Source organism: Maylandia zebra, linkage group LG12, assembly GCF_041146795.1.
Source record: "Maylandia zebra isolate NMK-2024a linkage group LG12, Mzebra_GT3a, whole genome shotgun sequence".
Taxonomy (NCBI): domain Eukaryota; kingdom Metazoa; phylum Chordata; class Actinopteri; order Cichliformes; family Cichlidae; genus Maylandia; species Maylandia zebra.
In genome coordinates this window covers 25,631,930-25,648,028 of record NC_135178.1, presented here as the reverse complement: position 1 = coordinate 25,648,028, position 16,099 = coordinate 25,631,930, and the positions used below count along the sequence as shown (strand labels likewise).

General features: G+C 36.8%; 1 protein-coding gene across 1 annotated transcript in view; it reads right to left on the bottom strand.

Annotated features, from left to right (window-relative positions):
- ipo11 (importin 11) overlaps positions 1–16,099 on the bottom strand; it is a 125,447-nt gene that overhangs the window by 80,258 nt on the left and 29,090 nt on the right. Inside the window, exons 8-14 of the mRNA XM_004547195.3 lie at positions 11,926–11,974; positions 8,012–8,082; positions 7,639–7,831; positions 6,580–6,732; positions 5,918–5,961; positions 3,873–3,963; positions 1,632–1,679 (exon numbers count right to left, since the gene is read on the bottom strand). Coding sequence (XP_004547252.1) covers positions 1,632–1,679; positions 3,873–3,963; positions 5,918–5,961; positions 6,580–6,732; positions 7,639–7,831; positions 8,012–8,082; positions 11,926–11,974 — 649 coding nt within the window. The remainder of the gene's footprint in view (positions 1–1,631; positions 1,680–3,872; positions 3,964–5,917; positions 5,962–6,579; positions 6,733–7,638; positions 7,832–8,011; positions 8,083–11,925; positions 11,975–16,099) is intronic.

Genomic DNA, 16,099 nt, shown 5'->3' with positions numbered 1-16,099 from the left:
TTTTCTTATAGACTCGAACACGTTTTGCTGAAAAACTGAATATGGAACAAGCAAAGCTTAATACTAAACAATATATATATTAGCTGTATAATACCAGTAGGCCAGCTCTAATAGTCATTTGGTATGGCTTCGCAGGCCAAATGTAATTAGGCAGCGGGCCAAATTTGGCCCGCGGGCCAGAGTTTGACACCTATGCCCTACAAGAACCTTTTCATTTAACCATTGGTTAAATGCTTGTGCAACACATGCACAGCAGCACAGACAAACAGCTCTTGAGGCTCTTTGACGCAAGTGAAAACGCAAAATTTGATAAATTAAACTGCAGGGGACCATCACAAAAATGTAACTTCATCCAACTTAACATGGACATTTTAAAGAAGCGAATAAAAGCAAAATGGCTAAAGCTAAAGCTACAGAGCTCAGAGCCAGTCAGGCTCTGCCGGCCTTGACCAAGCTTGAGATGTTATTAGCAAACTTGAAAACTGGTAAGGTAAAACATGTCAGATAAATGCCGGTGTAGAGTCATTTGGGGTTACTGGAATGTAGCTGTGGTTTCCAACAAATTAATGCTTGTTGTGAAGCTTTCATTCTGCTAACAGTAGGCTGAATATGCTTCAAATATGCAGGCAAATATTAACATACAAAACAAAAAAGAGTACATGTTATAGAAACATAGACATTATAATAATGATACTATAGGTTATGCTTCAGGCAGAAATTGGTGTAATGGTGACTAAAGGGCAGGGATGGCTCAGTAGGTAAAGTGGTCACCCCATGATCGGAAGGTCGGGGGTTCGAATCCACTGAACGGCTACCCTGAGGTACCCCTGAGCAAGGTACCGTCCCTACACACTGCTCCCCGGGCGCCTGCTTAGTGGCTGCCCACTGCTTCACTGAGTGAATGGGTCAAATGCAGAGAAAAACAAGTAATTTCCCCATGGGGATCAATAAAGTATCCATTATTATTATTATTATTATTAAAATGAAGAAGAGTGCAATAAAAGAATAAAATAAAAGATGATTAGAAAAAGAGTGACAGAATGAGAATATAATATAAAAAGGGATAAAAGAACACACAATACAAGAAATAGTGGCTGTTACTATTTATAATTTATCTTCAGAAGTAATGAATTTTGAAATGGCAAAAAGCAGAGAACAGGACTGATAAAAAAAACAAAACGAAGAGAGACTGATCCGATTTACGGAAAAAGAAACAGACTTTTTCCATTATTTTAATTCTCTTGTATTATGTAAGGCTGAATATGGGGCAACTTGTGAAACAAAAAGCAAAACCATAAACCAGCAAAAACAAGGGAAATATAATCATTTAGGTGTCTATGATCAGTTTCAGAGGAGTTTAACACTTTAGATACATATTCTGTCATTTATTTTGAGAAAAACCAGGACTAATGATATGATGTACAGATGGACAGTGGAGTGGTGCAAAAGTAGCAATCTTATATTTTACTACTGACAAGGGAGGGACGTCTCAATAGGCAGCTAAGAGCTCTTTGGAATTGGTCTTTTTTGTTGGGGAAGATTTTTGTGTTAGAACAGTCAAACTCTGATACTCCCAGCATGACAGAGCAATAATTACAATGGAGTAAAAAGTACGTGAGCTTTTGACTGACCTGCATCCTTCATTAGCAACTGAACAGAGTCTTCCACATTGGTTGGGCCTGAAAAGACACAAATATACACTGGATTTAATTTCAGTAACAAGGCAGAATCAATAACATTAGCAATATAGCAGCATATCTATTGTCCCAGTATTGCTCTTTGACAGCGGAATGTATGTAAGGTATGTAACTGACAACTGGAAATTAAACAGGCACGTCACATCGGTCTTGCTTAAGCCATTTTGATGGGCTGTTCTTGCTCTCTAGTTGTATACTCAGGTTTCAAAATCAATAGATGTCTTCTTTCAACCATAGAATTACCCAAACTGGTGTTTTCCTTGCTCCAGCAAAACCAATTTCCACTCTGACACTTAAAATGAAAAGTAGCTCGAGAGACAGGGCAGAAGTGGACCTTGTAATCCACCCAAGCGAGCAATAGCACGACCAATTCAGCAACAGAACAAGAGCTACACACCAGTACCCCCATGAGATGAGGAGCAGTGTGCCAAATTTGCGTGTGTACATGACCGAGAGTTTAGAAAGGTGGACGTAATGACAGCCAATAGCAGAGTTCATACTGACTGTTAAGCTTAAATATTGAACTAAATCTGTGTTTCATCAACAGATGTGAATAGACTTGTTTGTACTATGCAAACTGCCTCAGACCATGTGTATGAGCAAATAATATATACTTATTTAGGTTTCCAGACTGATGTCACCTAAAATTTGGTCAAAAGTAAGAATATTAATATTTATTATTATATTATTATAAAGACTAAAAATATCTTCTTCCCATCAGCCATCGGGCTACTCAACACCCACAATAAACTCCAAGCTGTCACTAAACACTGCCGATACTTGGGTGGGGATACAAAAAACCATGTCAAGTAATATAAATATTCATATGAAAGGGCACGGAGAAAGCTCTATAACAGACATTTTATTTTTTCAATGCAATGCCCAATCACGTCACAAAGATACCATAACAGGCCTACATCATGTTGTAATATAAAGATTATAAAAATTTTAGTATAGCCCTTGCCCTTTGAGGGGAATTACGTTTTTTTGTCTTCATCCTATTCTTATGTTAAATGTATGAAAATTATTAAAAACACTTCATGATGTCATTTATCACTTGTCACTCTAGTTTCAGTTACAGCAGTGAGTTTCTTATCTTGACTGATACATGAGCCATACCTTCACCTGCTCCCTTCATACTCTTTTGGTCTACCTGGTAGCCCCCCCCCCTGCACAAACTTTGATGTCAAACCTTTTTTTTTTTTGTGCCTTCAATATCAGCCACAGTGCATGTCTCAGGGGATACAGAACTCATCTCCTCTGTTACTGGAGCCTGAGCCTTGCTTTTTTCTTTCCCATTTTTACCATTGTCATTTCAGAGGAAACACGGTGGACAGTTGAACCTTCTCTGGCACTATTTTTTAATCTTTTTATTTTTTTTGTCAGAAATTCTCCTGCACAGAACGTTCCAAAGTTAATGTTTCTTTATTTAGAGAAATGGAGGTGTTGCAGATTGTGAGCCAATCGCTAATATAAGCAGTGCAGTAAGAACAAACTCCAGAATATTCCATGAATCTGATGGTAGTTTTGTGTGTTTACTTTTTCTTCCACACTTTAAGTAAAATTTATATGCAAATATTAGTGACTCAGGGCCAATTTCTCTACTTACAGCTGCATGAGTAAGGGAATATACTATAGCTGAACAGACGTATTCAACACAGTCTTTACACAAGTATAACTTCTTATGCAAACTTCTTAAATTAAAAAAAAAATCACTTATTTTGTAAAAAGTTGAAATTAAGATTACTTGGCACAAAAATTATTGTTAAAAAAAAATTCTTAAAGTTTGTGTTTTGTTTCTGTGATACTTGCACTTTTTTCCCCTAAAAAGGACCTCCTGGGATATGAATTGTCACATATTGGTGGGAGAAGTTGCACGTTGTTGGTTTCATTTTTGCCTTTTCTATTGTTTGTTTTAGTTTTTTAAGGTTAATAACCAAAAAAAAACCCACTGTTCACCACAATCAGGCTACAAAATGATTTGTACAAACAGCCTCTAAAATGATGATAAACTGAATCTATTTATGCATTATAAAGATGTATGAGTGTGTTATTTTTAGCTAAATGTGTCCAATTGACTGGCTCCTGCCTATACAGTTTTCATTGCCAAGGTGTTAAAAATTCACTGGAATGAAATTAGACTATGTGATTTGTAGGTATAATGCTTAAACTGACCCTGGAGATTCTGAACCATATCCAGCAGCACTGGTGTCAGGGTCTGGCTGTAGTTGTGGAAGATATCCAGGAACAGTACTTCTGTGCAGGGCTAAATACAGAAATAAGTTAGAACAAATAAAAATAGAGACAGGTAGTTGACAGAATATTAACACATGCAGCATCACATTTAGCGCAAGTCATTACAGTTACTTTTTATAGGATCACAATTCTTTAGTCTCAACAGCACGTTGGGTTCTGCTGGGCATTTAGAGGTGGGATAAGGTGAGGAGTGCAGCTATCGCATTAATATTTGATAAGGACAAAAACAAAAGTCATACAAAAAGGTGCGACAAAAATAAATAAACAATACATTGTGTTCCCAGTTCAATAGAAATGCAATCAATATAACACTGTTAGGAGATTTTTGTGGGTGTTTATGCTCAATAAAGAAACGGCCTAGACAACTTCATTAGTTTACTGGGTTAGAAAAAGCATATTAAAAAGGTGTAAGAAAGAGGTCATGGTCTGTGCCGTTTGTGAAAACAGCCCATTTGCCACAATATCAGTGAGAGCTTATATACTGGTAGCATAACCGGTCCTCTTACACGGTACTTCAATCAGCTTCATGAGAATAGGACAAACAGAACAGATTCTAACTGATACAGAAACGATCCGTCCTGAGGTTCACAATATGCTAAAAAGCTGTTCAAATGCGTTTTGAGAAAAGAACAAGTCTGCCACTAAGCTTAGTGGTTGCTTATTTTAGCCTATATTTACATGCACAATTTTTAAAAGTAAGTGTTCTACTTGGAAAGCAGCAAACTCTTTTGTTCATTAAAAAAACAAAAGTTTTAAATTACATATGAATCCATTGTAAATCAGCAGTTGCAGCATACATTTGTGGATCCTGAGGCTATGAGCGTATCTGTGGCAATTTTAAAACTTCTCTCAAAAACAGAAAAGCTTCATAATTAATTGCCATGCACATGTATGAATTGATGTGTGAATTCAGAAGTTACTAGATTCCAACATATATAAATAAAATCATCCTCTAAGGCATTCAGTTTTATAGCGCTGCATTTTAAACAAAAAAAAAAAAAAATCAGAATCACCGATGCATTAAAAGGTATGGAAATTCACAAAATTGTTGTTTTCTAGAAAAATTCAAAACTGAATTAGATGTTTAATAAGTTCTTAGACCATAATGCCACTTTTCTTCTGCTGCTGCATGCCTTAAATGCATAAAAACTTGTACAAGGCTTAGAGTTCACTGAAAGAATGTGTTACTGTACTTCAAAGAAACAGCAGGGCAGACATTTGTCATCTGAAGTGATGAAAGTAAGTGGAATGGGGCACAACACAGGAGAGGGATAGAGAAGAAATAGGACCATGGATAAAAGATTATGTCATGCATCAGCAACAGCCTCTAAAACTAACTAGACTCATGACAACCTTTAAAACTCCAGGCGCCACTAAATGTTTTATGATGCTGCCATGTATACAGTCAACCACCACAGAACTGCACAGCATTTCTGAAAATACAGCACACATAGAAATATGTAACAATACCGCTGCAATTAACTTTAATGAAACTGGCTGTTATGATCATTTAAATCTACATTTTTATGATCGTAAAGACAGACATAATTGATTTCTGTCTGTTCTCGACATTCAGTTTTACCCAAAAACACAGGGGATCGATTTATTTTTGCTTTATTAATTCCTCTAATGCTTATTTTTTTGTATGATGAGGCAAATATTTAATTTCCTTCTTTTGAGCATAAGATCGAACAGACTGTTCTTCCATACCAACTCAGTGTGCTATATATGTAACAGTTCAAAGTACTGGTACTCATATAGCACTTTCCTATTCTAACTGAGCACTCAAAGCAAAGCAAAACATTCACCTATCCATAAACGCTCATGAACGTACTGGTAGAGGGGACTGAATCACTGATCTTCTGATTAGTGGATGACCTGGTCTACCCTCCTGAGCCACAGCTACCCTATTAATTTACAATTTCTCTGCACATATATATAGATGCATATAAAAATATACTTACCCGCAGACTGTATTTCCAAGAGTCACCACCTGTCTCTTCCACAGCTGAAACAGTTACAAAAAATAATTATCTGTTAGAAAATGTTGATTAGGAGGTGATGGCTGACACTGCACAACAGAAACATCATATATATTATGACAAAGCCCTGAAATTGCAAGTGTGTTTTCTCACACACACTCTAATATGTGGCTCTGACTGACTATAAAATTGGATTCAAATGTCAACAGACTGAACTCCCACACTGGGCCCTTGTGGTTTTAGCTTTATGAAGTGTTATGTCTGAGTGGTCAGTGTCATTACATAAAGCCTGTGAGGACACTATGATGTTTTGAAAATATAGCAAGATCTCAAATGCTGCCTATAACTACAAACGCGCACCAAGAGCTATACCCTATAAATTATGTCAATTGACAGTTTTAAGGAGAATCAAAAATACGTATTATAAATCACAAAATATTGATTTAAATTGCTTTAAATCTGCAAACTGTCCAATTTATGGATGAAGGGTATTAATATAATATGGTCATATGATGGTAGCAATCATTTACCTAATGCTGTAGATTCTCCCTAATACATCAAAATTTAAAATACACAAAAAAAACAGACATTGCAAAATCCATACAAGTTCAAATTTGCGAGCATATTTGTAGATGTGATATTACCAAAGCTCTCAGGGTCCTCTTCCCACATTGCTAGCTCTTCCTCTGTGAGAAGGAAGTAGTGTGAGACAAGCCGACGTCCAATCTCTGTCAGTGTGGGGTGGGTGAAGAATGCAGTCTTGATTTTGTGAGCTTCCAGGCTCTCTGGTTTACTGTCTGAAGGATGGAGAAATACAACAATAAATAAAGGAAAAAGACAACATTTCAGTCGTAAGTTATCACAAACACAGACACTTTTCTTCAAAATATTGTTACTTAATACAATACAAACATTGTATTATAGCAGTAGTGTTGCTACAGACATTTAGTACGTAAGATTCCTAAATATAAATAAGGACTGCAAGGCAAAATCTCTTAATTTTAGGCAACGAGCAGCTGAAGTAATCCTCAAGTGTGACTCATTTTTGCTGTCTGCTCATTAACTTCAAAATCATAATTCATTTTAATAGTGTTTCTGGTAAAAAAAAAAAAAAAAAGAAAAAAAATCTGCTCTGTTGCTCATTTTCTATTTTGTATTAATTGTGCATGATTTAAGGTTACAGTACAAGAAGAAAATTAAACAGCCCTTTAACTTCCTCATTTATCTTCTCTGTTATAGGAAAGCAAACCTGAAGTCATGACCAACTCTGACACAACAACACAGTCAGATATTCGAATGAAACCCAGAACCTTGGATTGTTAGAATGGGAAAGTTCTCGAGTAAGGAACCCCAGAGATTATGCTAGCTGACACAAGAAAGGCCAACTGCTGTGCCATTTGCTAATGAAGCACTAGAAACCTCAGACCGCTTGGGAAAAGAAAAAAGAAAAGAAAAAATACATGGAGCTGCGATAAAGTACAGTGACACCGATGGCGTTATAGCCCTGTGCTATTGAAACTCGCTGTCAGTGACGCGTATTCAAGGGCTTGTGGCATTTCTGCTGACTTTTAAATCACAAACCTAAAATGAAATGTTTATTACCTACAGAGAGCATCATTTTCATTTTTAGTATTATCACGTATATTTTTCAGTTATTCTCCAACCCTTCAGACTCCTCTTTCCCCGAGACACTCACAACTTACCATCAATGTTCTTGGCGGGTTTGTAGGCATCATTCTTTACAATCATCTTGATGAGGTTCATGCACTGAACAATAAAACGTTCAAAGGTCACTCCCTCTCCTGCAGGCGTGAACACGTAGGTAACAGCAAACTCCAGGGAACGCTGGATTAGCGGTATAAATGCGCATGGATGGTATTCCAGGAAATCCAACAACTACGTGAGAGGAAGGGGTAGACAGAACACAAGGACAGATACATAAAAACAGTGGTAAATTTAAATATTTTAAAGAAGAAGCTATAACAGGCCAGCCTCAGAGGCAGAATGCACAACCTATTCATGAACAACTAATGCAGTCATTTATATCATCATAAATTAATAGACGGGTCAACTCACAACTTTAGTGTACAAAATGATGGTCTTTTCCAGCTTTTCTCTGCATGTGCTGTCTGAACCAACCTGGCGACCTGATATAAAACAATCACATAGCTTTGTTACTTAAAGCAGTATTACACTAAATATATGCATGCAGCATTCTAGGAACTCATTTCATTTAGATCCAAGATACTGGACTAAAAGGTAGGAAGCAGGAGCTGCATCTCCAACTCTTATTAAACTCTTATTTAAAAACAAAAACAAACAAAAAAAAGAAAAGAAAGCAAGCAATAATAAAAATTTTAAGAGCTTTATAATCCTGGATATTCAATGCACAAATGACAAAAAGGAGGAGGAAAAAACTGAAAACCGAATCACTCTGAATTAGTCGTTAGCTCTATTTTGGAAGAATTTATTTAGGACGTCTTTGAGATCAGTATTAGTATTTTATTCTAGTATTTTCCACTTCAAGGCCAACCTCTTCAGTGATTACAAGTTTATTACTTGCATCTGAAATAAAAATGTTTAAGATCTCAGAGCTTAGGCAGAAAAGCCTTAAAGATAAAGACTGCCTGCTAGATGACAGTGATAGCGACCTAACATTAACAGACATATCATCTCTAAAGATCCTGTGTTGGCAGTATAGTGGCATTATTTTTTATAGAGGGTTTACTCTATTGTGAAGGCAAAAAAAAAAAATCTGAATTTTTAAGCAAGATCTTCAGTTTCAGTTCCTACTGCATGTGTATGGTCTCCTCAGGTTCTCAGTCAGATTCACATTTTTGCTTCTTAAGAGCTTAGAAGGATTTTATATTAAAATCCAGGTCTGAATATCTTTAAAAGTATCTTTTAATTCCAGTGACATCTATGCATCAAATACAATTTCATCAGCATAAAAATGGTATTCTCGTATGTGCAGAATGAACAGCAGAGTGCCCAATATCTAGGGACACATTCATCAATCAACTTGGAATATGAGTTAAAATCACTACGAGATGTAATACACCAAAAAGAGATGCTTTTAACCGATGGTAGAAAACATAACTGACATTTTACTTATCAAGAGATAGGGGAAAACCCTTTCAAGGATCTCAGACTGATGGACAAAAATTTAAAAAAATAAATAAAATAAATTGCAAAAACATGTTGCTCTTATTGTCCCAAGTGAGCTAACAATGCCATTTACATCAATAGCTGCAGTACAAGGAAGACAGGAAAGAAAAGAAAGGGGGGCAAGAAAGTTGACTCTCCAGCTGAGACTTCCTTTTCTTTAAAGTCAGATGCCCACTACACCTTGCTGACTGATAATCCCATGAGTCCTTTACAAGCGCTGATGCATATAATAAAGTACAGTAATATTAAAAATTAGAAAATAAATGACTCGCTCCCTCTGATGTACATTTTGGCTCCATAAAACCACTCCTGATTCTAGAGGCAATAAAGATGTCCTCTATAGTATACATTCTTGCCAAACCCATTGATGAAATCAGCTCTGCCAACAACAGTCTCATACATTCCTCCAACCACTTGTGAGCATGCAAGGTCATTGTTTCCTTCAGCTTCATACACACTAAAACTTCCATCAGCATGTACTAATTTGAAATGACAAAAGCTTCACTAAAAAAGCAAAATAGGTTAATTTTGCTTTGTTTACTTTTTTGGCCACATATTCTTGAGCCATACAAATTTTCAGAGCCCACTGCATTCTAACTGAATTCGTGCTCATGCTATTGTTTCTCTGATGATATGCAACAGTTGGTAATGTTAGATGTGCAAAGTCACCCACGTACTAAGGAACCAATATCTGAGCGATCAAAAATATCTTTAACTAAGCAAAGAAACATATTTGAAGAATTAAACATTTATTCATTGTTATTAAAAGATAAGCAGCTAAGAAAAAAATATATACATGTATATTACAAGAATATAGTGACTGACAAAAATAGACGGGCCATCTGAGTAAAAACCTCAAAGATAAAGAGTCTGACATCAGAATGGACCACAAACATCGTCCCCAAGATACCAGTGTATATAGCTGACCTTATCAGACTGTGCAGAGCTGATATTTCTCACCACAAGCACTGAGCTGTCTTTCCGTTTCCCCTATCTGTCAGGCCAAAATACCAACAGGACCATGATCCTGTCTCCACTGCCATCAGCAGGGTGAATATTAGAAGTGATAGTACTGGCTGATACTGCTAATGATATTTTTCAACATCTGCTGCTACGGCAGATGGTGGAGTTGTGCCTGAGATTTATCTCAAACTGATTGGATGCTATGACAAACTTTTATACAAAAGAAAAAGAGACCATAAATAGCGAGATGAGAAGAAAAGTAAGCTTACGCAGCTGCCAATGACCCAAGTAGTTCCCAGTGGATAGAAATCCAGCACAAGGGCATGAGAAACCTGTTTAACTGATGGAACTGCACTGCTCAAAAAAAACTTAAGGAACACTTGATCATCACAAGAAAATCAATGGCTCCATAAACAGGACTTTATGGAGTCTGGTTCTGACAGAAGCCACGACTTCAATTAGGTAAAACAGGCGGCCAACGTCCATGGTGCTGGGCTGTGAGCACAGGTCCCACTAAGGATGTTGGGACTTCATGAGTGTTGCATGAAGTCTTTTTCTGACAGTTTGGTCAGGAACCTGCACATTAGAAGTCATTTTGTCACCTTTTGTTGAAGAGCTGGGTTGATGCCGTTCTACAACCCTGTCCTACTCTCCTGAAACTGCTAGAAAACAAAGCGAGTTTTCTTCCAACACCATGCACTGGCTCCATGTACATTCTGGAGGAGCTAAGCTACTTGTGCAACCTGAATGGGCTGCAGATACTGTCTTATGCTATCAGTAGACAATTTATTTACACAATAGCTAAGCATACGTCAACTCTAGTATTAAGGAGGGAATATTAGTATTCATGGTTTATTGTCCACAGAGCCAGAAACTTTTTATTATCAAACAGAAAATAATGGAAAAATACACATTCCTGACAAAGAAGCAACAGGCTTTTTGTCTGCTGATCACAGACTAATCGTGAACAACCGTGTAGTCACACCTCACAGGCCCATCGTGATCCAGATGAAAGAAAACCAAAAAGGGGTCTTTGGAGATTAGATTAAAAGTAGATTCTAAATTCCTGGATGAATTTCTGTGACACTTTAGTACCTAGAACAACATGACCCAAAATTGCAAATACCTTCCATCAAAAGAAGTCCCCACTCAAAGGCTGTGATTAATTAAAACACAGGATACATTCCACTCACCCTCAGATTGTTTTGAGCAGCACTGTTGAAACTCGTTAAATACACTGTTAAATAGCAATGTTGTCTTTTTGAGTTTAAAAGTTTGTGAAGTGAAAGAAATACTGTTTTAAATTCAACTGCTGCTCATAACCAGAATATAAAACTACAGGTCAGGAAAACGTTGAAAAACGACACAGTAAAGAACTATCATCACAACTAAAGCAACATAATATCAAGGAAAAGAGGCAAATAATAGGATAGGAGCGGCTGATAGGTGGGATTATGTCGTGCTTTTTTTATTCCGTGAACTTACTGTATGTTCACATGCGCACGCACGTGATTATCAAAGACAATTCATTATGTCTTTTAATTTTTTCAAGACATAAAATATTCATAGATTAGGATGTCTTTAATTCAAACTATTTTTTTAATTAAAAAAAAAAACTTGTAATTAGACATGTTCCAATACTTCAGAATATAAATTAATGAAAAACAAGGCTCGTTAGGATGACTCTCTCTGAACTTTTCATTTTCAATGCGACCACCTAACTTCAGAAATTATAAATTATCGGAGACTTTTCAGGAAATGCCTTCTGCGTGCACTACATGAAGCACCACTAACACGTTTACTGAAGTGTGAAGCCTACAATCATATACTTGAGGAAAAAGAAAACAACATATACTTACAGCATTCCAAGAACTGTTTTAGCCTTTCAAACACTGCATTCAGGAAGCCCTAAAAAGGAAGAGAGGGTGAAAAAAAGTTTAATTTCTGACATTTTTGCATTTGAATTACTGATGATGGCTTCATTAGTATTGCTCCAGGGGATATATACTGACAAGGGAATAACTTTTGGTATCTGTGTAGGTGGGGATGCTTGCAGCTTTACTCAGGAGTATACATATATATATATATATATATAAATAAAAAGGTGCCAGCTACTCGGTATGAAAGAGAATCAATTTTCTGTAGCCTGGTATAGTCATGGCTTAGCATGGGAAATTAGATGATAGATGGAGACACAACTGTTTAGTTCTGCAATAATGTGCACCCTTGAGGTCAACAGCAGTGGCATTAATCACGCGTTCAGCCAACACAGTCTAGTCAACAACTAAAGGTCCTAAGAAGAGTGAGTGAAGAAACAGGGGGGGGGGGGGGGGGGGTCACAAGTGGAGCACAGAAGACAGTGTGGAAAATTACAGAGAACACGGTTCACAGCAAGCGTTCGATATGCTCATGGTGGGATTTAGACAGAGGGGTATAGGCAAGGTGCATTGGGAGGATATCAAAATGGAGCATGTAGGAAATTACAAACTGTGAAAAGGGGGTGGAAAATAATTTTCAATCAAATCAGCCATGTCAAAAAATATTCTAGAACTAAAGAGGAAGGGAAATGAGGCTAATAGCAATGCCAGGGAAGAATGCACAGGATGAGGAGAAAAGCAAACAAATGTCAGCAAAATGAACAGAGATGGAAAATGGATACAGAGTGATAGTCATCAAATGGGTATGTCAGCAGTAGTGTGAGAAGTAGGAGATGAAAAAGGCAGATGAGTGTCAAATAGGCTAGTTCGCTTTGAGAAAAGATCTAAGGGAAAGGCAGTAAGTGGCAATTTAAGTAGTGAATGTTTTAGCTCTGTGATCAGGTATATGGGCACAGACCAGTTTTACAATGGCACAAGTGAATGTGCCTTTTTTTTTAATGCAGAACATTTTGGAATGGAGTGACACCAAGATGCTGGAAAGCTCCTGGATGTTATTCATCCAGCTTTAGTGTTTTTTGTCTATGTCGAACAAGCTCTATTGAAATTCTATTGCATCCTCACTCTTTTAGTGATTGTTTGACAATCAAGCCAGGAAGATTATCAACTGCAAAATGAGTTTTACAATTCATCACTGTGGCAGCCTGTGTGCAGAGTGACAATGTTCTTTATTCTTAGAGACAGTATTTTCCAACTCACTGCAGTTCTGCAATAATGCAGTCACTGTGGTGAGAAGAAAACAAACGTAATCTTTTCAGAACGCTCATGTCATGTGTAAAGAGATTCATTGTAAAACAACTTTTTAATGGGACCACAAGTATGAACTCCATAAACGATGCCATAGAGCTGTGACACACTAAGCAGAGTTCAGGGGAAGTGCCAACTTAGAAGAGATGGCTGCACAGCTCATTCTTCTGAAAATGTGGAATTTGAATACACTGGACACTAAAATCAATGGCATATAGTAATGTGCAAAAGTATCAGTCCACCGCTTTGTTCCTTTAAAAGTTTGCTAGGGAAATGGGAACAGCAATATATTAAAACATGTACACAAATGGCAATGTAGTCTATAAGGCAAAAAAGGGAGCTTGCACACTTCTAATGAGCTTGAAGGTCAACATTTGGGATGACCACATTTATTCTCCAACACAGCCTGAACTCTTATGCAAGTTTTCTTGCAGCCTTCAAATCAAAATCAAATTTATTCGTATAGCACAACACTAGTTGATCCCTTGAATTAGGTGTTTTTTAAAGCTTGAATGATTCAGAGGTCAGCGTTAAGTGGCTTTAACAAAAATACCTCCTCTGAAAATGGTCAGGTACAAGGACTGAACTGAACTGGACTGAAAATGACCAAAAAAGAAAGTGTCCAAAGAAAAACTTTCAAAGACCTTCACAAAGCCTGCAGAACTATTGCTCAACACCACTTCGTTTTGTTCCTTGGAAGCAAAAACAAATCCACACTATTGTATGAGGAGAACAAAGAAATTAGTCTCTATATTCAGTGAGCACTACAGCAAGACCAACTAACCAAGCCTTTTAGGATCATTCTATGTAAAGTCAGTCAGTTCCTGACCACTTCATAAGTGGCTAACTGTTTTATTTTGTTTTTTTTATACCAACTTTTGTATATTTAATAAAACAATGCAGAATTATAACATCAAGCTATGAATGGGTTGAATTTTTGCTGTATTTCATTTTTTTATTTTTTCAGTATTTTTGAGCCCTCATAACTTCATAAGAAGAGGACCTAGTTAAAACAGAGTGTCACAACATATTAAAAAAAAAGAAGTCTTTTTTGGTTCATAGCTATTGTTGGGTAATAATAATGCCTGAGCAAAACAGTACAAATTAAATGTCTAGAATGTAGACTGACAGGAACGAGCAGCATTAGTTTATCTGTTACTGATGACTTAAAATCTGAAAGAAAACTAGAAATTTTCAAGGGTTACAGATTTATTATTATGTGAAAAGGTGCTCAATCAACATAAGTTATAGCATATAAAAGGTGTCCTTTATACACATAATATCAGGCTCATCTTATAGCATGATTCTTATTATTTTGTTATAGAACATTTGACACACATCAGCTATCAAAATCAATGAAGCAACTCAAGCAACCCAGTAACCTACAGACACTTCATTTCAGTTCCTGACAGAAACATGACCTTGAAAGGGAACTGGAAATTAGATCATGCAATATGAATTAAAAGGGTTTTCTTCATCATCACACCCATCATCAAAGGAAGAGCAAAATGAGAGGTGACAACTCATCAAATTCTTAAAGAACTAATCAACACATAAGCATGACACATCCATAAACCATCACAACTCTCTGACAAACTTCAATAAAAAACATGGAGCAGTAGCTAAAAACATTCAAAACAATTTAAATTAGACTCCTGTTACTAGATACAATTTAAAAAATACTGGCAACTGCCAGTGCTACCCCTCAGCCTTCTAATAGACACACCTATGACATCAATTGAAACTCCTCAGTGCACTTATTCTTGAGTTATCATACTCACAAACTTGCGTGTCCATGCCGCCCGCCCGCGTGGTAGTGACAATTGCCCATCAGTCTTTTGAGCTGAGGTTTAAAAAGTTTAACACGTGGCAAAAGAGTGAATAACTATAAGTTTTCTATTCAGAAAAAAAGGTAATTTCTTATTAAGTGTTTTTTTAATTGATTTAAGAGACATTACCCACTCTGAATCAGCTCTTTTCCCCCAACATTAACTTTAAGTTATGTCCAATAAAAAGAAAGGAATAAAATTTTGGAAAAAGGAAACTTTTTCCTTTGTCTCCAAACAATCAAGGGTCTGACTCAGACTCACTGCAATCACTCTCAGACAGCTTTTCAAATAATTGCCATTGCCAACACATTGCAATCAATGTGAGACAGTCTGCTCCAATAAGCACAACTTGGCTATGACGCATCTCTGTGCAACAGGGGAGTCGACTCAAATGGTTGCTAACTGGTTGTTTTCCGATTATATTCCTATATACTGTAAAAGCAAGACTGCTGAGTGCCCATATCATTCTGTAGATCAATCTCCACCCACAGCAGCTACATCCCTATCAGAGGAGGGAATTCTCTTTGAGATCTACAAGACTCTGGCTGGACTCTGAATGTAAGTAATTAATGTGGTAGTTAATGTGAACTTCTGCGTATGTAGACGGCAACACGTTTACAAAGGATTTTGCCAATTTTACTTATCACAAGCAGATTGCAAATTTGACCCCATTCAATCGCAAGACTGCACCTCACTGTGAGTAGTTGCAGACCTGGTCCCCATCTTTTCAGCAATCATTTGAAAGGCAACAAGATCATTGCACACAATGGCAATCCTTTTTGTCATGTCAGGTTCGAACCACTGTTTTTCCAAGTGTAAATACAGCATTAAACAGTTTAAGATAGTTACTCTGTGCTTAGTCATAATGGCATTATGTTGTTTACTTGTTTCTGTGAGAACCTTCAACGCCTAATTATTTTTAAAAGATTACAGAACTTCTTCCAGTGCACACTTGGAGCCTAATATTAATATTTTTAAAGAACTTGATTTTAACATAGTGAGTTATATTAAAACATGGTTGC